General features: G+C 45.0%; 3 protein-coding genes across 7 annotated transcripts; 1 reads left to right on the top strand and 2 right to left on the bottom strand.

Annotated features, from left to right (window-relative positions):
* Positions 1-12709: 12709 nt before the first annotated feature.
* LOC105566771 (coatomer subunit zeta-1) lies at positions 12710-15380 on the bottom strand. Of its 2 annotated transcripts, none has more exons than XM_012021046.1 (5): positions 15312-15380; positions 13455-13700; positions 13242-13375; positions 13086-13176; positions 12710-12995 (listed from the first exon to the last, which is right to left on the bottom strand). In XM_012021046.1, exons 2-5 carry the CDS (start codon positions 13671-13673, stop codon positions 12948-12950), a joined length of 492 nt encoding a protein of 163 aa, XP_011876436.1. In that variant the 5' UTR covers positions 13674-13700; positions 15312-15380; the 3' UTR covers positions 12710-12947. The 2 variants fall into 2 exon arrangements, with proteins under 2 accessions (XP_011876436.1, XP_011876435.1); XM_012021045.1 differs by lacking the exon at positions 15312-15380 and adding an exon at positions 14099-14195.
* LOC105566772 (short/branched chain specific acyl-CoA dehydrogenase, mitochondrial-like) lies at positions 15047-20350 on the top strand. The gene is made up of 9 exons (XM_012021047.1): positions 15047-15286; positions 16496-16610; positions 16759-16859; positions 18645-18851; positions 18934-19104; positions 19179-19304; positions 19393-19575; positions 19647-19782; positions 19861-20350. Exons 1-9 carry the CDS (start codon positions 15251-15253, stop codon positions 20034-20036), a joined length of 1251 nt encoding a protein of 416 aa, XP_011876437.1. The 5' UTR covers positions 15047-15250; the 3' UTR covers positions 20037-20350.
* On the bottom strand, positions 20333-22382 carry LOC105566773 (UPF0562 protein C7orf55 homolog). 4 transcript variants are annotated; one of them, XM_012021049.1, is made up of 4 exons: positions 22145-22313; positions 21533-21580; positions 20889-20998; positions 20770-20788 (listed from the first exon to the last, which is right to left on the bottom strand). In XM_012021049.1, the coding sequence occupies exons 1-3, from the start codon at positions 22282-22284 to the stop codon at positions 20902-20904; spliced, it is 285 nt and encodes a 94-aa protein (XP_011876439.1). In that variant the 5' UTR covers positions 22285-22313; the 3' UTR covers positions 20770-20788; positions 20889-20901. The 4 variants fall into 4 exon arrangements, with proteins under 4 accessions (XP_011876438.1, XP_011876439.1, XP_011876441.1 ...); XM_012021051.1 differs by lacking the exon at positions 21533-21580; XM_012021050.1 differs by lacking the exon at positions 20770-20788 and having other exon boundaries at positions 20928-21068; positions 22145-22382.
* Positions 22383-22725: the final 343 nt, after the last annotated feature.

The following is a 22725-nucleotide window of genomic DNA, read 5'->3' as shown; positions in this document are numbered from 1 at the left end:
TGAAAGAAAAATCACACTGCAAAGAGGGCAACAGCTATCGCACTGGGATACACCGACCTCCTACAAATGTGCTTCAGGTTTTGTAGAATTTTTTGTCGAATTCTTGCCACGAGAGCTTTATGCTCAACCCTTTCTCCAAGAAAATCATATAATTTTCTAAATGTCGGAAGCTATTGTTCGCCCCCACACGAGGATCGATGCGGGGAGAAAGAGATTTATTACTGTAAAATCGCTGTTTCCTGAGCTCGCATCTTTTGCGTGTGGTCTCTCTCTCTCTCTCTCTCTCTCTCTCTCTCTCTCTCTCTCTCTCTCTCTCTCTCCCTTCCCCCTCCCGCGCTCCTAATTATAATATAATTTCCGCGTTAATGGCGTACCTGCTCATAGCCGCCATCATAACCCGCCGGGGTTTTGCCAAGCGGTGGAGCAGGAGATGAACGGAGGACGTGGGGTGGAAAAGGATGGATTGGGGCATGTATCCTCCGTGCGTAATACGGCGCCGAGTTCATAACCGAGTTAGCGAAATCGGCTGCTCCGTTTATTCCACAGGCGGGGGAATAACGACGCTAACCGTCGGGGTGAGCGAAGGTATGCGGGGGTAGGGCGGGAGGTTCCGGGTGTTTTGATTAAATTAGGGGATGATCGCGCGAAATTAGAGACATTAAATTTCATTTTCCGGCTCGTTCCGGATGGCGCGACTCGCCACGGTGAGTCTCGAAATTTTGGGTTGTAAAAAGAAACGCCAGAGAAACTTTTAGACAGAAGTCAGGAAGACACGTGTCAATTGTTGCGTAACGGACTACTGCGTGTTCGATTGCTTTCCCTTGCGCAATAATTAATTGCTTACGTTTGACTCGTAACGCGCAACAACGAAAATGTCCGAGATAATAAATAAATCCTGTCACTTCCAAGTAGAAGTAATCGGACCTCCAGAAAGTTTTGCCAAGTTTGTATAATGAAAGGAAAGTTGTTGATTACAAGAGAACAATTTTTTTTAAAAAGTTCAGTTAAGTTGTTAAAATATTAAATTTCATTCAGATCTAATAATTGTTGGACATTAAGAAGGGACGTTCCTGACGCGAAATATAGAAGAAAATCCTAATTATAATAACTTTCGTGTTACAAATACCTGTACTCAATTAATTTTTACATTACATTTTCGAAAACTCAAAATACTATAGTGTTACTATAAAACTATTCGTATATCTGAATTTATTTTATATCATTTCCTTCTCCAATAACCTTGTCTCTGATAGAATCATACGTTTTCGTGTTACAAAAAAAAAGTCAGATTTTGTCGGCCAGTGTCAATCGATTTAAATGTCGTATCCTATAAATATAATATTACATTTTTCATTTCCAAAGCTGATGCTCCAAGACCACGCTGAGTGACTGTTAATGGCGATATTTGTGCCCTGATCGTGTCGTAAGTGAAGTACCGTGTAAGTAGAACAACGGAAGAGAGGAAGAGTCTCGTCCGCATCTGCTCGTCGCGATAAGCGGTGCGGGAAAATTTTTTTTTCCACGGAAGCGTTGAACGAAACGACACGACGCGACAACGTTTCTTCTTTTTATCCTGGCGAGAATTGAATGAGAAAGCTGAAGGAGCACACAGGAAGCAGGAAGAGCTTCCCGCAGGCTCGACTGCACGCCGTCGCCGGTCCTCGAAGTGCTTCTACCGGCGAGAGAATCCTCGACAAGCCTGTCGAGTGGCGCGCCTAATTTCGTTCTAATTCCGGCACTTGTCACTCGTTTTAATTGCCGCTTAAGCACGAGGAAAGCCGAAGTGTCGAGTTTTTCCTTCCGCGTGAGGAAACCCCGACGGTAAGAGACGGGAGGATGAAACGCGCTACTATAACTCGGTGATCACTAGCATCGTTTAATTTAGTATCATGCGCTAATTAAAACTTACGACGAATCACCCTATTATTCATGAGGAAGATTACGCTAAACGCATTTTTCTATGCTGCGGTACAAGGTAATTATGTTATTTTACACGAATATTATGCGCACGGAGATAAGTACAAGAACAGATTTTTAGCGATGCGATAAAAAGGAATGGAGGCGGAGTTGTGCAATCGCGGCAACGACGGTAGATATAGACGGTCACTTAGAGGGCTCGCGAGGGTGAATATTTCAATCCGTTATGCTCGTCCGCGCGTGTATATACCTCCGAGGAGAAACGGGGCAAGAGATCGTTAAGGGAAGATCGAGGAGCTCTGGCGGCGAAATTACATTTTTTAATTATGGCCGGAGCAAGTTCATAATTGGTGCTCACTACGCGGGGGATGAAACTTATTAGTCGGCGGGGCTTTACCGCTTCAGGGAATGTAACATGGCCACCTTGTGGAAGGATATTCGCGGAGGTCGTTCGCCAGGGGCGCAGCCTGCCTCCAAACCCGGTCGCTGCTCTTATATCGCTTGCACAATATTGTTACGCAAATTTATTTATTTCGCCCCGTAAATTACCCCCACCGCTCGCATCCCACATTCATCTTTAAGCGCCCTTACACTCTGTACTCATCTGCGAACAGTTGATTTAAGTACAGGTACAATTCATTGTTTTGCATGCGTTTGCTAGAGGCTATCTCGCTCTTCTACGATTCTACGATCCTATATGTTTCTCTCTCGCTCGCGGGAATTTGACGACGAACTCTTACGGCCAGCGGCTCTGATTACAGGGTCTCTTAGTGTTCGCAACTACGAAAGTAACGTGCAAATGTTCACAGCTTCCGAACGAAGGTGCTTCAGACGCCTATATTTATACAGATTGCAAAACGCATCGTTTTAACGTATAGTGTATGTCGATCCGTGTAAACAAATTTTCTTAAACGACCTCTCGCAATCTCTCGTTACACACATACGTACATTTATTTGTCTCGAATGTGTGATGATAATTTGCATGATCCGCGCGAACGTCGTACGAACGCCGGATTTCGTTTGGGCAACGTCTTCGCTTCCCACGTTGACTGCAGGCGCGAAATGGCTCGTTTTCATCCGCGCACTAACGCCCGAGATTATACGGTCTGGACGCGGGATGATCGACAAGCCTGGGAGAAAATTCGCGGGAGTAGGAGCGTCCCTGACGCTAATCTCGAGTTAGATGGCAACATTTTCTTGTAGACGCCGAATATACAGAGCGCCTTCCCTCCCCCCTCCCCCCCGCCTCCTCCTGCACCGCCTTGCCTTGTTACAGCACCTCCGGGTAAGTGTATAAGTATGTACGCCTGCCTCGTTCCTTCCTACAGCGACATTCAAAAGAGGTGCTCGGGAAGTCTTATTGCCCCGTGAGACCAAATTGTGCCAAGAATGTTTATTGCGTATCCCTGGCTGATTAAAAAAAATTCAACGTTAGGATTAATGGCCGCCCCAGGCAGCGCAGCTCGCGGGGCGTCACCCTGCACGCGCAAGGATGAAACTCCCGGGGGAGTTTCAGTCGGCAGGAGTGCGCCAGGAGCTCCGTCTCTCTTTCCCAGAGAGGCGAGGTATCTATGAGGATTTTTCTCCGTTACCAAAAGGGAAAAAAGAAACGGGATAGAATCTGAATGGTACCGTGCACACAGCGAGCGTGACTGCGAGCGATCTGACGGGTCATCCCTCCGTGACCTGTCCTGTATAAGTGTACATAATGTACTTGCGTATGTACGCTTGGGCGCGCGCGCGCACGGGCGCGCGTATATGCTCCTCGTGTAGATTCTCTCCATCCGGCGTGTCTACCGTGTGAGGGGATATCGCCGGGGAAGGATCGGGAATTGGAAGGGCGGGAGGAGACTCTCTCCCTCTCTCGTCCTGTCCTTCTCTCTCCTTGGCGCAAGGTGGTAGGTGGCAATAAGGCACTGGGCACCGCGCTGTTACGACCTCTGATCTGGCGAGCACGTGGCGCGTGTGTGCGAGGGTGGGTTGTACGTGTAGGCGTGATCCACGGCAGCACGGAGCACACTCGTTGAACTCGCGGCGAGCGTAGGTGCATCCATAACGACGCGTTCTCCTCATCGCGCAATTACGAATGAAGAACCGCGGAACCTTCTCGCGGCAACGATCTCGTAAAGACCTCGCGGACCACTTCCGAGCGGAAGCTGTCGAAAGCTATAAATAAGATAATCGCGACGAGACGAGGGAGGGCGAACGAGAGTGAAATTGAAAGAACTGGATGATACATCATCCGTTGTCTATCGGGAAGACTGTCGATTAAATGAATAGTAAACGTCAACTGACGGTAGCGTTACATCGTTATTCTAAATTTTCACTCGACAATATAAATGTAAACGCCAACTAACGATTGCACACCGATAATGCAATTTCCTACTCAACAATGTAACTGCTACGTTGTATTACATTCACACCGTTGAGTGGAGTATTACAATATCGATGTCACGCAACTGTCAATTGTTGTTCACTGGAAATATAACGCACGTTGCACACAACAGTTACATTGTTGAGTTGAACATTATAATATTACGATCAGTCGGTGTTTACTACAGCGGTGGTTACTGCTACTACTTGAACGAGGGTGCAAGTAAAAAGCAATGACAGAATAAGGAGGAAGTTTCCGAACGATTCGACCTCTTATCCCGATACGTGTGCGATATCAGCGTCTTCAAATACTATTGTTTCGTTGCGAGTAATCGCTTCCTTGGCTCTCCTTCGAAATGTCTCGCTGAAGAAGAGATAGGCTCCGTTCAACGAGGTGCGAGGGGCTTAATTGATAGGAGCGGGAGGATTAATTTGAAATCCGATCCGCGCGCCGTTTCGAAGATCGGCCCCGCGTCCGAGAGAGAGCGAGAGCGCGCGCGCGCGCGCGAGAGAGAGAGAGAGGGGGGGGGGGGCTACGCGCGCTTACATATCGTACATAACGCGTATATAACGCCGAAACATCCAGCGGCCATCATGGCTCTGGTCTCGCTCGCTTATCGGCGCGGAGGGAGAGGAGAGATATGTTCGGGTCGATACTTCGGAGTTGAAGCGAGGAAGCCGTATACCCCTCCTGCCGGCGCACTCCGGCTGGGAGGGACGAGAGGGGCGGAGGGGAGCTCGCTCACCACTCCTTGTTTCGGTGCTCGCCGACGATTGGCCGTGGCAGCGCGGCGCGTCATTGGGCGGCGCGTCATTGGGCGAAAAAGGACGAAAGATTTCCCTGGACCCTAAGGACGTACCTGTCGCGCACCTCCCGCATAAGCTATTAGGGCGGAGGTGGGGGAGGGGGCGCGGGGATGAGCGGGTTGCGGGGGTGGGAGGGGAGGGCGGGGTGAGGGGACGGACGAGATTAAGGGCGAGCAGGGACCATAAGCGGACAAATCGGACCCTTTCGCCGCGACTTCGGCATCATTCGGCCCGCGCGCACGTACGCTCGCGACCTGTTCCACCAGCGGGGTTAAACGCGATGGACTTGGACAGATCGCTGGGCATCGTTCAATGTCCGCGGCGTCGTTAGACGAAGATATAACAATCAAGGCGTTATTATAGTCTACTTCGCGATAAGTTGCCTCCCGTGCGTGTCGCAGCTCTCGGCGGGCGGGGCAATCGAGAAGATACCGCGTCGCGAAGGTATATTTTGAACAATAGATTTTGAACGAGTGTCGGAACAACGATTTTGAATTATTATACGATACGTAATCATCTCTTCTGTAATGTAAAGCGCGGGTAGTTTTGTAACGAAGATTAAAGGTAGAGCAGTAAGTAAAAAATAGAAAAAGATTGTATGTATATTATGTTGTTGACGAAATTGAATTAAATAGATTAGTTGATGTCAGAGCCAAGTCCTCTATTATGGGATAGACTCCTAATATGAGATAGCGGGGGTTTTGTTTGCTAAATTAATAGACGTCATCTGTTGATTCCACCAAGAATTTTTTCCCCTTGCAGTGAGGTCTGCTTAGTGGAAAATTGATTGTCAGATCGTGTAATCGTTACGAAAAACGATTTGTGATTGAATTTGGACGTTGAAAACCCACTATCTCTATACTAGAATCCTCATCTCGTAATAGAAGACTCTCTCTAATAGTATGTTCCTTTTTAATTATTGTTTTAAATATTGCTCTTTCGCGAGATCATTTTCCATAATGTCTATAATATAGTAGTTTTTACAACGTTAGATACGCAAAGTCAATACTTTATAACGTCATCCAATCAACTCTGAATTAATTGCGACTGATTATTTTCGAAAATTCTATCTCGCGCGAGACGAGCTGTACAATGGCTCTTTCGTAAATATATTTTAATGCGGAAAAGCACAGTATTCTCCTGATGCAGTAGCTGAGTGTAGTCGGGCGACAAAGAGAGGGTTTCGTTTCACCACCCCTCGCTTCGTTTCTCGTCAATGATTGGCGGTAGCGGAGGGAAGGATCGCGGATCGCGGGACGGCGACGACGACGAAGGGGGTGGAGGGAGGGTGGCGTAGTGGCGGGGATAAACCCGCGCCAGAATCCGTATCCCGTCGGATAAGAAGAATCGAGGATTTCCCCGTCGACCCCTCTACAACCCCTTTTCCGCGAACGCTACGCGAGTCGTGAAACGCCATCATCAAGCATTCATAACGTGTAGCGGCGTGTTTATCAGGGCCGCCCTTCGGCTACCTTCCCTTTCTCGGAGCGTCTTCTCTTGCGAAAGAAGGCGGCTCGTAACAAAGACGTTAAAGATCGGATGTGTTGGGTTATCTCATAAATAATGCGGTATAAAAGGGAGCTCGATTTATTTTTCAGCTCGAAACCGAAAGACTTTTACCGATACGGTAAGGTGAAAATTTAAAAGGGGGAGAAGTTGACAATAATAATGGAAAATACATTTTGAATTACAATGGCAATGTTTAATTTTGCTATTTCAGCCACTTCGAAATATCATCTTTCCTCAAAGGTTTTAAGGTTTCATCCAATATAAATTAGTCTCTTTATGAGAAAAGTTAATTCTCTTTCCTCTTTTCACATATAATATTTTACTGGACAGCAGGATTTCTCTCTGAAAAACATCTAGTAAAACTCGTTTCTTAAGATGATTTCGGTAAAAACTAGAATCGTAATACCATTCTTTGTCTGTTCAGCGCAATGAATTAGAAAACGGTAGAAAACAGTAGGGTGCTAGTTCAAGAACAAATAACAAAACATTTGATACGCATGACACAATTCTCTCCGTGCGGTAAAAAGAAAACCGTTTACCCAGTCCCGTTCAGGCCTTGAAATTTTATTATACATTCTACCAGTAAAATACACTCTCTATAAGTCAATCAGGGTATTATATACTGAAAACAATTATAAATATAGCACTGAATTATTTAATGCAGATTACATTAATCGGAAATGGTGAAACTTAACGAGGCAAGTGAGGCTTACCCGATCAGTTCCTAATCGAGGGCTCATGATGCATTATTATTTCCAGGGTTGGGAAAGTCGCTTTATAAAAGTATCTAGTTACAGCTACTCAAAAAGTAGCGAATCGTTGCTTTACAGTAAACTTTTTGCAATAAAAATACAAATGTCACATCTGCATTTGAATTGTACAGTGATAAAGGTGTTTATGCGCAAAGGCAAGGCTTAGTGCGATCTGTGGAGGTTCCAAGTATGTATAAAGTAGCTATTATAAAATGTAACTATTAAATTAGTTACCATGTTATCGAAAAGAGTGTAACTGAGTTAAGTTAGAGCTACCGAAAAAAAGTAACGGCAACTGTAACCTCGTTACAAGTAACGAGTTACCTACCTCCCAACCCTGATTGTCTCTCGGGTGGCTATAAAACGACGTGCGACAACGGAAACAATTAACATACCCTAAATAGATTCGTGCGTGCGAACGGTCTCTCGCCGCTCGTACGCGCGCGACTCCCGGAAATCACGTGGGGTGCGCAGATAAAGGGGGCGGGGGGGAAGCTAAACGACATTAATCGCGCGAGAAGTCGCTTTATCCCTGCGAATAACTTTCCGAAACCAGACGACGATTACGGCGTCTGGTGTGTCCGGCGGGGGGGCCCCGGGCACCGTATCCTCGTGAAAGAGAGCCGGCGCGGCCGCGGCACGTGCTGACATATGGGTTTTCGGGGCTTTGCCTTGTCCGATCTAGTCGCGGCCCCGGGGTCTTTGTGCGGGGGTGGTAAATGGGATGTCATCGTGTTAAATGGCCCCTGATGCCCAGTGACAGCCCCGGGCGCGGCGCCCATTGAAAAGCGCCGAGGCCGGGCCAATTCTTGCGGCTAATTCGCGCCGTTTATACGTTTAATTGCCCCTGCCGGGCCACCTGGACCACCGTGCGCGCGCGAGAGAACATTAGGAGCGAGGCTCCCGTTTAACGGGCGCGTTCAGCATCTCGGGCATGTGCCGTTCGCGAGACGTGGCTCGTCTCCCCCCCCCTCCCGCGCTCTCTTTCTCGCTCTCTCGGCGGGGTTATTGATTTACGAGATTGCCTCTTTTCGGTGGATAGGAAACACACTCGGACGTGTTTAAGATTGCCGGGCGGGCTATCCGATAATGAATGAATCAACGCTTTAGCTGTCGGCCACGAGGTAGCGATGATGGCGGCGACAACGAAACGATATCACAGCCGATCCGGAGCTGTTATCAGCGCGCTCATATCGTAGACTTGTACAAATAGACTAGAGGAGTTGAAGATTACATTAAAGTGAGAGAGCAATAGTCCGAGTTAGAGATCCTGTAATCAGGGACTGGCCATAAGAGTGTACAACTTTTCATTGGTCTGCCCAGAGCAATGGTTACACTATGCTGAAGACCACGGTATAACTAGTAGGTACACTCTGTTATTTGTTTCGTTTTGCGTCGATTCCTTCTGCGCATCCGACATTGTTTTGGGCAGACCAATGAGAGAAAAGTGTGGTCTCGATGAGTACATATTATACATACACACACACGTCGCTAGATCCTGCCCGGGTGTATGGCGGAATATCACGTGATCGCAAAGATCAAAGGGGCCGGCAGAGAGTGGACCTGCTAGTTACACTATGGTTATACTATAGGGCTTGTTTTCTGTTCCTGCACTGGTGAACTAGTGCAGTAAGCTAGAATGAGAAAAAATATACTTGTCTTACTCCAATTTATTGCACTAGTTCACCAGTGCAGGAACAGAAAACAAGCCCATATTATAGTCTTCAGCGCGCCTATAAGGACACGCAAGTCTATCTGTATAAGTCTGTGGCTCATATAAGCGGTTGTCTTTTTCTTGAAGATCTTTCTAAGCGACGATTCGATCGAGAGGCTCGAGACCTTTGCGGAATCGCAGCGAACTCTGAATTTATTCCGCCGAGACACGCGCGAAGCGAATTAAGCGGAATACCGGCGACTCCCTCGAGTCGCTCCGATCTGTCTGCTTCACCGTAATCGCGAGAGGTAAAAAACGCGCGTTGTTGAAACCGCGCAACTCTCATCTTATTATTTTAAAGATGATGCAACGAGAGAGAACGAGAGGGAGAGAGAAAAGTGCGCGCGTCCGGAATTAATCCCCGTTGCTGGTAGGAGGAAACGATGCGCGCTCCTCGTCAAAGTGTCGTCGTTATCAACGTCCTGCCCGTTTCCTCGCCTGACGGGTCGTAAATCGCGTGGTATCGACGGCTCGCGCGCGAGAGCGAGAAAAAAAGGGCGACGCGACCGAGAGCGCGGACGGGAAAAGGAGAGAAATTGATGGAGCGCCGAAACTCCGTTCTCGGGGGAGGGAAATAGGCGGCTGTGTACTGAAAATCGTGCGCGAGCGATAGCTATAAGGACCGCCGTGAAATCTCCCTTTAAGAAAGGAACGGCCGATCATTAGGGGAAAAGTAGAAATAGACGCGACGATAAATCTCTTGAGCTCGACGGACGTTTTATTTCGCGTCACCTCGGCGTTACATCGCGAAAAGATTTGCATGTATATTATAATAGTAGCCTTACCCAGCCTCGCTAGGGCTTCCTTTCTCCTGAATCACCTTGTTTTGATTATCATTGTTGTTCAGTATCTTTTTTAAATTTCCCTTTATATACGGGGTGTCTCATTTTAAATGATCTACTCGAATATTCTCCAAAAATATGAAAGATACGGAAAAACGTTTCAAACGAAAGTTGTTTGGTACGAAGGGGGACATATGGTGGTGCCATTAGTTTGACCTTGACGAGTTGCTTGAAGGTCACGTAAAGGTCACCTTCAATTTTTTTAGTGGGACCCCCTATTGTTTATTATACTGTCTTATTCTACTCATTAATATGAACAACTTTTGTCCGAAACATTTTTTTATTTGCCCAATACTTTTTGAGATATTTCAGAGAAAATTGATAACTTTTTCAATGTTTAGCTTATGATATCTCGATAATTGTCAGAGGGAAAAGTGGTACAGGACTTTTTTACTTGATTTGGCCTCAGGAATATGCTGTTGTAATAGTGTTTCAATTATTAAAAATTTTTGTGTATTGTAACACATAAAATTTACATACACAAAAATTTGCAATAATTGGAGCACTATTGCAACAGCATATTCTTGAGACCAAATCAAGTAAAAAAAAGTCCCGTACTACTTTTCCCTCCGACAAACAGTTAGCGAGATATCATAATCTATACTAAAACTTGGACCTTAAGTTCCAGCGTCGTGGACACAGGCCTTAAGTAACGTAATTTTTGGAGAAATATATCTTCCATCGTTATTGCCAAGTTCTTCCCAGCTTCATCTTAAATGTTCAATTCCCAGGCGATAAAAGTCTCTCGGTTTTGAGCTGAGGAATAAACCAGGCTCCCCTTTCACACCGCGTTATTTACGTTCGATTTAAGCGATTTGTTTCAACAGTTTTTAGACTCTTGCAATCTTAATTCGTTTCTTTTTCTTTCGAAGGGGTAAAAATATTTTCCCGAAAAGTGTCGCACGCGGGCTCTGTACACAGTTACACGGGAAATCAAGTGGAAGGGCAAAATTAATTATCAATTGTGACTTCTAAATATATTAAACTTTTTGTTACCTGTATCCAGCATCCTTTTTCCCTTTGTTTAGTTATCAATTTAAATCCATTATTTATTCCGTGACAGCCAAGTGGGCAGGACACACTGCGTAGTGGAAAGAAAGATGCGAAGGACGGAGAGACAATTATCCAAATGCTAAAATATCTGTTTGCAGAATGCAAAAATAATTAAAAAGTAATTATTTATATGCGAAGGTGGAAACGCGCGAGTTATATAGCAGCGTTGATTAATTAGGCATCGAAGGCAGGTAACATTGGCAAAATCAGGCGCGGAATGAGCAAGTAATTAGCGAGATGAGGACATGAAGCGAGGAAAGAAACGAGGTAGAAGGGGCAAAATGGCGGACGCGGGCGCCGCACGCCCCGGCCGCGATCTCCAGGAAAATGAACGCCATAAATAAGGTCGGCCGGCCAATAATTCCGTCGCGATCGAGCGACGAGAGTTTTTCATCGGGGCCGCGCGAGAAAGAGTGGCACAGGGGCGGGCGAGCGGGAGGGAGGGGGCGCGGGGGGGAGGAGGGACGGAGGGAAACGAGTGAGGAAAAGCGGAAACGCGCGGCGGCGCGGGAGGGCGGACTGGGTGGCGTTCGGGCAGTTTGTAATCAAATTGAAAATTCCCAGCGCGGAGGAGGCCGATGAAAGAGTAACCAACGGACGCGATCGAAACGGGTCGCCCACGGGTCGCCGTCACGTGACGACGGATAAGCGGAGAACCGGGGAGTATATTTCCCGCGCCGCTTCTCCGCATTGTGCGCCGCGCGGCGCGTTGCCTAACATCCACCCTCTCGCTCTCTCTGTCTTCTTCCCCGCTCCCCCGCCACGTCCACGACCACCCTCGCTCGCTGGATTTCCCTGGGGGGCGGTGGGCGCCGATGGGGGCCGCCGCGTGTAAAAAGTTCGTGCGAGCAATTCAGCATCGCCGAGGCTCCATTAGAGGCGCGCGCGCGCGCGCGCGAGGAGGGGGGTATTGGAGTCCTGTATAATTTCGATAAACTCACCGATCTCGACGCTATAATCACGCGGAGATGATCCCTCATTTTTATTTCCTATTGTCACAGGGTGCGTTTCCGTAGGTCTCGTTGGTCTCGTAACAACGGAGCTCGCACGCGGAATACATGATTATATGTATGTATTTGGATTAAGTATATAGTATACACGGTCGTGGTCAGAAAAGTGGTCCTTTGCTCTAATAACGCGTTACTGCGCATATCGCGAGCGAAAGTTACAATCTCGCGCACGCTGGACTGTATTTCCGAAATTTATCATAAAACGTCGGACAATCTTTCTGATCGCGACTGTACACAAGTGTACATACATATGATTAAAAGATAATAATGGATTGCATCAAAACACCAATCGTTCTGTCGTTGCGGAATCCACTCATTGCCAGAAAGCTGGGAAAAATGTATATGTATATCTAGCGAGGGCAAATACTTTGATTGATGTATTTTTGCCTTTGATATCGAAATGAACGAGTTCGTTAAACGAAAAACACCGCGGAAACTAAGCTTACCTAATATATGCAGTATGAGCCGCTTTTAAATATATCAAAATAGTTACGTTGGGCGAATATCAAATAAATAAAACGAGGCACTGTCTCCAATAAACTTGAGCGGCTATTTAGCGATCAGGTCGGGAGCGCCACCTATTGAAAGCAATATTATTTTCTTGTTGGTAATGTCGACAAAGTGGCTAGTTGCTTTATTGAATGTCGATAACCGGTAAAAATCGCAATTTCGAAAATCTGAAATTTCATTTCACGAAAATCTTGAAATCGACAAAAAATTGGAGAAAGATAATCCGCAAGAAAGTTGCACTATTTATTACCTCGAGAATTTTCCAAAATTCCTACACATTTTTATGTTTCCAGCTTTCTAAGAATTTATTTTAAGGACTGCGACTCCGCAGATGAAAAAGTAAATCAGTAAATGGATTCCCTACGCAGACATCTTCATTAAACTCTTATTTTGTACAATAATATTATGTAGCGTATATTGCAGACGTGTCTATACAACAAAATCATATTTAAAAAAAAGTTTACTTTAACAATGACCACTTAAGCTGTTCCTTGGCAGATTGCAATACCTAGAGCAAAAAAACCAATTTTCATATATGTGAATCGAAGTTACAATTTACAGCTCAAGAGGAAAATAATATATCGGGACAAAGTATTACCTGTGCCACTGTTTGTTCCCCGAGTGGAATGTCATCCGTTCGCAGTGCCACCCTCTGCACCACGCTTGACGCGTCCGCATCCAAAATTATACTGCAAACATAATCCCGTTAGCTCGTCATTGTGTTTACGATTAGCCAAATAACTATTTTATTTACCCGCCATCGCAAATCTCATCCATCGCCAACATCACTATGTCCAAGCTGTCCAATACCGCTCTCTTTTCTACGTTCTTCCTGAGGATCTGACTGACTGAGTCGTACAGGCAGTTCAAGACACTCATTAAGATCAACTGAAACAAGTGCAATAAATGAATATACGCCTCCCCTTGATGATATCGAGCCGCTCAACTGTTTCACAATTATACGAACTTCATTTTCCTGCGAGCTGCCCATGACGTAGAAGAACAAATCGACGTTACTTCTGTAGACACAAGTCAGACCGTCCAACATAATGATCTCTGCGTTTGCCCGGTGCGTTTTACTGAACAAATTCTTCTCAAAAGTCTTTTGCTCCTTCGACGTTGGAAATACATTCTTGTCGTAGTACTTTGCCAGTATCCTGTTGCCATCGTTGTCAAGGATGGCCATTCCTTTGACCGTATACAGCGTAGGCTCCTAAAATAATTGTCTACGTTCAACTTCGTGATTAAAGAAATTACACGTGTCCACAGAACCGAATATATGACAGAATGTGTTACACAGTGCGGGATTTAGGTTAATAATATTAACGAACCAAGTCCAAATTGGTTTTTTCCTTCCTTTTCTCAAGGATGGCACGAGAAACAAAACTGACAAAACAAATTAGAAATAAATATTTATTATACCATACGATTTGTTGGAAATTGAGTTAGATTCGTTGCGCCACGTTCAGGTTATGTCACGTAACTTACAAATATTCACCGAGACTCTCTTGTGTAAATATAACGGTGGTGTTAACACGAATACAACAAGATCATGAGGTTTCTTAAATAATATTTATTGCAAAACAATTGACATTTGTCTTAAAAACCTACCAGCGGTTGACCGTCCATGTTTACGTCAAGTTTACCCGATTTTGACGTGTCCACCAGGGCTGCCACTAGCACTAGTGCCCAAGTATGAGCACAGATTAATAGAAACCTGAGAGCGGCCACCGGAAGTCTACCAGTTCAGAAACAGATGCGCCCCCTGACAAAGTGGACGTCAACTATACGTCCGTTCACTCGATAACGATACACAAGCTATGGTTCATGTCCAAACTTCTCAGATGGATGTGAGAGTCAGATGAGATAAACAAGCGAATCAATTAATCGTTCTGACTTTGTATTATTTAGAACAATTAATAGATTGATTCACTTATTTCACCCGGGCCTTTGGCGATCTGTCTATTAATCCAGGGGTGGGCAAAATGCTGCCCGCGGGCAACGGGCGCATCTCGACCAGCAGTGTACGATCGACAAATGGTTGGCGAGATTACGTTTGGTAATCGAGATAATATTTCATCCATATCTGTCCACCCTATATTGGTGTCGCTGTCAATAACCGTGACAAGTTTGTATATCACGAGACACATTAGTATCTCGCACCAAGTTGCTCCGATTCCATCCATAATCAACAATTTATGTAATCCCATTGTGAATGCGTATAAATGTAAATTGCATGTATTAAACTAAACAAACATTTCAGAAACCGCAAGACCGTCGTTAGCGAAACGCTCGCGCGTCATCGCGATAACGTACAGTTTCACAATGTTTCCATTAAAAATGCAAGTGTTATCGGAACCCCTGTTGGCGGAGTCGGAGCATTCGAAACGTACGTTTCTATTTGAACGAAAGGAAAAAAAAAAGGAAACGTCCGACGATAAGAATTTGACGTAAATACTCGACGCTGAAGCCGATAAGAATCAATTCGGCATGTAGGCACGTCGAGTAAACGAACGAGGGGGCGGGAGAGGGGCAGATACTTCGAGCAGGGCGGACACAGCCCGCGGCGATTAACTCCTTATTTCTTTATTACGCAACAACCTGTTTGAGCCGCACGAAGGGAATCAATCCGGACCGGCTTCGTCCGACGCGAGGCGGTCGACTCGACGCGCACCAAATCATCCCGTTCAGTATTAGCTCGGCCTGCGTACCGCTAACACACACTCTTCTAATCTTCACGAACCCGCCCGAGGAAGAGACACGATGAACGCGTCCATACTCAGATCCGCCTTCCGCGACGTAAGAAACTGTCCTTTGTACATACCGTTTGATTTGTGAAACCCGGAACTGTGCAAAAAACCGCCACTCGCCCAGCGAGTCGCCTACGAATGGACGGGGTGTATCTTTTTCTTTTTTTCCTTTGAATCGAATTCAAGGTTTCGAGCTGAGAAATATCGCCTGTTTGTATGTCCTACGCTCTACTTGTGCAACCACCAGTGCAGCATTAATCTTAAATTACCTCTTGTCTCTTTATAATTTGCAATGCTAGATAAGGATGATGTCGAACCGAGATTAAAGTTAAACTACGTTGGCGTAAACGGGCATTACACGCCCAGAGAATAGTAGCGTTGTGTACATTTAAGTGTAATTATCTTTTCGCAAAGCGTCCTGTAATTATCCATAAGCACCATTCGGGTGGTATGTTTCTATTAATTGATTTATCGACCCCAACGCAAAGTACAGTTTTGAAGTAATAAAGGTCTGCAAATTAAGATCCTTTTAAGGGATAAAAACGCGGTTTATTTACCATATCAAATGCAAAACTCGGATGTACGGTATATTATCATGAAATAGAACTATACTCTGCGTTTGGGGCCGATTTTACGTGCGTCACTCTGTACACCACTCGTAAAATATATTGCTAAAGTGCCGGCGAATGTATTTTACGTAAATTTCGGAGGACAAGACCAAACACGCACACATTTGGCTTATCTGCGCCTACGGTTGTAAAATATTTTCTATTTATCGGCCTGTGCTTGAGTCACGAAGATCTTTTGTCGTTCAGTATTTTATCAGATACGCGACTATGTAGAATTCTCCACTAAATTAGAGATAAAAATACCAATGCGAGAAAAATATGTCCGCGAGTTAATTCGAGTACATATATCTTTATTTGCTTTTGTCTTTCGTATGCGCGCTATTATATAAAATATGGGATCAGCCGCGTTTATGTTCTTGTTGAACGTGTTCAGTTTATACAATTGAACGCCACGTCTCCTAGTCTTAAGGTCAAATAACTTGTCATGATGATTGGTAGACCGCACGCTTCAATTTCCTGCACGCACGAGAGAGAGAGAGAGAGAGAGAGAGAGAAAGAGAGAGGGGGGGGGGTCAAACATATCTATTCCTTAACATGTGGCGTTAAGGAATAGATAATAAATAATGTTTTCCGATGCGACGCGCAAACGAAAAGAAACATTTAGAATAAAATATATGTACGTTTTGTAGATCCCGCAAAAGTTGACGCGAACGCGAAAACTGCATTTATGCGCGTCAAGACTCAATCAGAACCCAAGTCCTTTAACGCAATTTACGGACGATGAGATTATGATGAAAGAAACCGGTAAGTGCTTATATCTTATTCATCAGAATTCAATGATAAACGCACACTTTATAGATAGTCGGTGTGCGGAACTTGTTTACTATCTTGTCACGTATCTCAATTCATGTATTTTAATTACGTTTTTTTTTTTAATTCTACGTGTTCGCAGTCGCTAAACTGGCCAAGGAGGAGATCGCTCCTCTGGTACGAAAGATGGAAAACGAGGGCAAAGTAGATGATGGCGTTTTAAAGACGTTGTTCGAGAATGGAGTGAGTTTTTCAGATTTTCGGCCTAAAAAGAAGCCTAAAAAACTACTCAAGTTATCAGAATGAGTTCAAGGTATCTCGAGGGGAAAACCGCCGGCCAAAATCTTGTACATACACGAATGCCTTTTGGTGTATTACTTTTTTTTTACAATTATTGGGCAATTTACAAGTATTGGGCCATTACTTTATCTCATTTATCTTGTTTTATTTTATTTTATCTTTATAATGCCCCAGCAAAGCCTAATGCCCAAACTAATGTCCAAACAATGCCTAGTAATGCAGCAAATCTGTACACCACAATGCCCTCAGCGATTTTCTCATCGAGGTATCCTACGTTTTATTCATGTCACATATGCTACGAGTAAAACTGTGGAAGGAAACTACGTCGTTTGAATACCAGTTAATGTATATACATAACAGGACAAAGTCAACATTTTAATGTACTTATATTTGAGCCGAGTTTAATAATTACGTTTGCTACGAGACACGTGAATATTCTCGTTCATAGACCTCGCATTTATAGTTTCTATGTACGTAGAAGTAAAAAAATTCTAATTTAAAAATCTATCTAAAAATATCGTGGACGCGTATTTAGGCAACATTAAACAGAGACTACGGTAGACGCGGAGCAGTAAAGAGTTGAAATGTACGGACAGTGAACGCGTTAATATCGTTGAAAGTGATCGTAATTTGTATACACAGCCGGTTTTACCACTTGTGCACGAAAAATACTCGGTTGTGTTGCGAGACATGTAATTAATAGAAAGAGTGGATATCCCAACCGATGAAATTAAAAAAGATCAATAAGCCCGACGATAAACTTAATTTCCCGACAATGTCAATTGATAAGGATTTGAAAAGAAAACTCAACTTGTCGCTCAAATTGAACAATACTTGTTCCTCATTTGTACTCATAAAACACGTTCGCATTGATAAAGTCTGGGATATTCTGTATCCATCAATCAGTTTTGACGAGAAAGTTAAGTCTAGAAGTTGCTATCAATTGCAAGAGTTTCAGTTAAGTGAAATGTGCTTATGCCGATTCTAACAAAAATTCGTTTATCAGACCGCGATTAAATTGCATAAATGCGATAATATTAACAAGATCGCGACAACATGTTTGGCCTACTAATCGCATAAAAATGTACTAAATTAGAAAGTCGGAAAAGGAGATAAACTCCTTCGTTACCAGCTGCTCGAACACGAGATGCTCTTATCGCCCACACGTAGAGATATTTTTTTATCATTGGCGCGCACAAGGCGGAGATATTTCTTATTGTACACGTAACGTTATCTTGTTTTTTTTATGCAACTCCTAGCGTGGAAGTACACCTTATCAGTATCTTGTTTTTATGCAAATCGTAGCAAGGCCGATTTCTTTCTGATATAAATAATCTTTTATTTTACATGTATAAGCCACGCGTTTCAGTGCAACTTTCTCATGATACGTGAACAAGGCCAACCTTGAAAGATTTCTTGCCACGTTCCTGTTAAGAGGAAAAATCAATTCTATAGAATTTTATTAAATGTCTAACAATAAGATCGCAATACCAGCCTTTTGCAACGCAGTACCGATCTTTTCAACCGTTATTCTGCGAAAAACGGTCTCCTCGCGTGTGACCGACACGGTCGTTCATATAACGCGGTAGAACGGACGGTGGAAGAAAACATATTGCGCCTCTAGAGACAGCTCCGTAGTATTTTAAACAAATTCTGAATGCTCTCTTTAGATACGAATTAATGTAACGACGTGATATGTTATTTTAACATGTCATTTACTAATTTCAGTTGATGGGCCTCGAAATTCCAACAGACTACGGCGGCGCAGGCTGCAATTTTATGAGCACGATTTTAACCGTGGAGGAAGTCGCGAAAGTCGACGGAGCCGTGGCCGCTCTCGTTGACATCCACAACACTTTAGTCAACTCGTTGATCATCAAAGTTGCCTCTAAGGAACAGAAGCAGAAATATCTGCCTAAACTAGCACAGAATTACGTAAGTTGTTACACGTCTTCGTTACGGAGGGACATTGGACGCGTAGACGGGGAAAACTTATTTGACGGCGGGACTCTTCCAGGCCGGCAGTTTTTGCCTGACTGAACCCGGTTCCGGATCCGACGCGTTTTCTCTCAAGACCGAAGCGAAGAAGGACGGCAGCGACTACGTGATAAACGGGACGAAGATGTGGATCTCGAATTCCGACATCGCAGGCGTATTCTTGGTTTTCGCCAACGCAAATCCTTCCGCGGTGAGTAACATTCAGTTACATGTGCAAACAGAAATGCACGGGGTCGTTACGTAACGTCTGTTTCAATTAAACAGGGGTACCGCGGCATCACGACTTTCTTCGTGGAGCGCGACACGCCCGGTTTAACGGTAGCCAAGCCTGAAGACAAGCTAGGCATCAAGGCATCCGGAACTTGCATGGTCCATTTTGACAACGTCAGGGTATGTGCCGTACAAATAAAAAAATCAATCTCACGAGCACGCGCGTGCGCGAGCATTCCTATAAAATGCATTGCAACTCTTTTTCTAGATACCTGAAAGCAACATCTTGGGTGAATTTGGGCACGGATATAAGTATGCCGCTGGGTTTCTGAACGAAGGTAGAGTAGGCATAGGTGCTCAAATGATTGGCATAGCGCAGGGATGCTTGGACGCGACCATACCGTATACGCTGGAAAGGAAGCAGTTTGGAAAGGACGTTTTCTCATTCCAAGTACGTTCGTTACTTTACGAAAGAGATCCCCCGTGTGTTTCTAAGATTTAAAGGATAATCACCGTTTTCAGTCGATGCAACATCAAATAGCTCAAGTAGCAACAGAGTTGGAATGCGCCAGGTTGCTGGTTTACAACGCTGCGAGATTAGTGGACGCTAAAAAGGACGTGATGAAGGAAGCGGCTATGGCCAAATTAGTTGCGTCCGGTGTGTAATTCGCTTATTTTTCGTTAATTCAAGGCTACATGCGACGAAACGATAATGTGCGTTATATCTTGTTTACAGAAACTGCGCTGCGCGTCACTGCAAAGTGCATAGACTTCATGGGCGGCGTCGGTTTCACGACGGACTTTCCGCAAGAGAAATTCTTCAGAGACTCGAAGATCGGTACCATTTACGAAGGTACAAGCAACATGCAGCTGTCAACGATCGCAAAGTGTATACGTAAGGAATATTCGTAAATCATTATATAAGCTTTTATGTAGCTGTTGTATAAGCTAAAACTGTGATGTACGTTTAGCTTATAGATCGCAGCATAAGATCACTTCTAAGATAAAGCGTATGTACTGTTTTCCCTACATTGTAAGAATATATTTTTGTATTTTTATAACTCGGTTAGCATCAAGTGTATAAGAGACCCTCCAATTCTAAAGCAAGTTCTGAGATTCGAAAAGTGCGGAAATTTAACGAAACAAATTCACTACAGTAATATGTATGGATAAGAGAGATGTATGAAACCGTGATACGTACAATAAAATGAAACGATTTGACAATCTTTAATGAAAATCACTACTTAGATCATCTTTGTACAAATACAATAACTATAGACATAGCGCAGAGAATAACAACAGTCACGCTAACAACAATTTAAAAATTTCTACTTTAATCCACTTTATTTTGGATCATGAGGTAGTTTGAAACCCACGAGGTCCGCAGTTTCCTTTATGCTACGTTCACCTTTACCAGCGTATTGCTTATGAATATCCTTACACGCCTGTTGAGACCTCAGGTAGCATAGATACATCTCTGCTAAATTCGTCAATTCTTCCCGCGCTTTACACAAAACTTCGGACGTTTCTTTATGAGCATGCGCTTGCTCTATGACATACTGTAACATTGCGTTATCTCTCGTACTCTTATTTTGCGAGACCCGGCGCAGCTCTTGCACGAGGGAGCGGACGATCCTAATGTTACTATTCATTGTCGCTGTATTCTGTAAAAGTATATTCAAGTTATTAGCCGCGCGACTGACGAAGACACGAATCGCTCTACGTTACGAAAATAGTTCCGTAAGAGCTAAAGAGGATAATTACAGTGGGTCAAATGCTACTGCGTGGCTGTGACAAATTCGACGTCCTTCGTTAAATACCGCGGTTCCTCTTTGGTGCTCCAGAAACCCTCCGGAACCTTAAGCAGCTCTTGCCTGGTAAAGATATGAATGTTAAGGTCGTTGAAAACTTCCTCGTGCACGAAGGAATTTTCCAATCGAATCTCTGTAACATAAGGTCGAATGCGTAGTATGTAGCCCGCTGTGTTCAACAGGTCTCTACGTAAGCAATCGTCGACGGTGGCCGAGAGACTATTGGCGAACAGGATGCAGTCGCTCAGCCCGTCGTCCCAGTTCGCGTAGAGAAAATTATTGGTCAGCTGCCGCGAGCAGTGCGGCATGAACATGAGGGTCGTCCTATCACGCTGGATGACGTGCTTGCCCTCCTCGTTCGCCTCCGCGACCTCGAGGCCCAAGGTGCGCAGAGCCTGCACCTCCTCGGGGCGGAACGCCGGGTCGTACGCGTGCACACGGACCGGCTCGTATCGCGCCCTCAGGCAGAGAAGGAGCGCCAGTTGGCATCTCGACGACCTATACCGCGAGAACTGTCCTAACCCGTAGCAGACTATCTCGGATATACCGTTGGAGCCCAGAGTGGCCAGGCACTCCGTCAGCCGGCTAGAAACGCACCTGGTAAACGACGTGTCCTTGATCTCGACCACTGTCCTGTCTAGCGTGCTGAAAAAGCCTTACCATTAGAGGAGAGTTCACGAAGGTGCGCTCCGTTTCACGCGTGATGCGCGTAACGCATCATTTATCCTTGTTAATCGCCCGATGTTAAAGATTAATTAACAATAAGAGTCTTTCATCTTGTCGCCAGCAATATTTAAATAAAAGAGAGTCGGCTACTGACGTTCGTCTTTTCAAGACACGACTCTCGAAGCAAACTTGGTTTCAATTGTCGACCATGAGTTTTACAAAATTGACCGCGGTAACATTCTCGTGAAATGCGGCCACGTCTTACGCGATACTTCATGTTCCCGCTACCAACAAGATTCTACCCAAGTTTACCTGAGAAGGAAGCCTCGAAACGGAGCCGAAACGTTGTAGATAAATAAATACATTGCCAGTTTGGTCAACATAGCATTTTTATCTCTTTTATTAAAGATCAATGATGCATCATGCGTGAAACCTCTCTGGTGAAACGGAACGCGCTCCGAGAGTCGCGATGAGGTTAGGACGCGGGGGCTTAGATCGTAGGCTTAGATCGAAATGACGAAGCGCAACTGCGACGTCGCTTACCGAAGAAGGAGCTCGCGATCGACCTCGCGATCCTGCTCCACGGTCACGCCCGGCGTAGCCGCCTTCCCGCTCGAACTCCGCCTTCCGCCGCGACGTTTTCCGCGACGAGTCACCAGCACGAAGTTGTCCGCCTCTGACATGACTGAACGTGGCGCCGCACGTCGTCACTTGCGTCGCTTTACGCCAGGCGACGCCACCCACCGCGCTCGCCCCTTTATATTTTTGTGTATATGCGAGAGAGAGCATATAGGAAGAGACTCTCCTTTTTTTTTGTAATTATAGACGTCCACAATGGCGTCCCGTCGAAATGCACCGGAGTCGATTTGTATACAGGGTGTGTCCTAATACCCGTATGTCCCGTAGATGGTAGATAGACCGGAGCAAACTGAATAGAAAAGTCCTATACCATTTTGCAAAATTCGCAATAGTTATCGAGAAATTAATTTTAATGTCTGAGCGAATGAGAGCGTAGAAAGCGGCAGGCCGGACTCGGCAGGCAACGGTGGGGCATCATCTAATAGCGACTACGTTTCCACCGAGGGTCAGAGTCGGGCTAGAGTCGGGTCAGAATCGGGTTGGGG

The sequence above is a fragment of the Vollenhovia emeryi genome, unplaced genomic scaffold (assembly GCF_000949405.1).
Source record: "Vollenhovia emeryi isolate VEMERY1.0 unplaced genomic scaffold, V.emery_V1.0 DF939142.1, whole genome shotgun sequence".
Classification (NCBI taxonomy): domain Eukaryota; kingdom Metazoa; phylum Arthropoda; class Insecta; order Hymenoptera; family Formicidae; genus Vollenhovia; species Vollenhovia emeryi.
This window is presented reverse-complemented; position numbering and strand designations above follow the sequence as displayed.

Coding starts and splice junctions, on each gene's coding strand:
- LOC105566773 (XM_012021048.1), bottom strand. CDS start 20,776: ATGAATAGTAACATTAGGATCGTCCGCTCCCTCGTGCAAGAGCTGCGC.
- LOC105566771 (XM_012021045.1), bottom strand. Junction 13,376..13,454: donor GCAGCTCGCAGGAAAATGAA/GTTCGTATAATT, acceptor CACTTGTTTCAG/TTGATCTTAATGAGTGTCTT. Junction 13,177..13,241: donor GATGAGATTTGCGATGGCGG/GTAAATAAAATA, acceptor TTATGTTTGCAG/TATAATTTTGGATGCGGACG.
- LOC105566772 (XM_012021047.1), top strand. CDS start 15,251: ATGAACGCGTCCATACTCAGATCCGCCTTCCGCGAC. Junction 16,860..18,644: donor AGACGTTGTTCGAGAATGGA/GTGAGTTTTTCA, acceptor TACTAATTTCAG/TTGATGGGCCTCGAAATTCC. Junction 19,105..19,178: donor CCAACGCAAATCCTTCCGCG/GTGAGTAACATT, acceptor TCAATTAAACAG/GGGTACCGCGGCATCACGAC.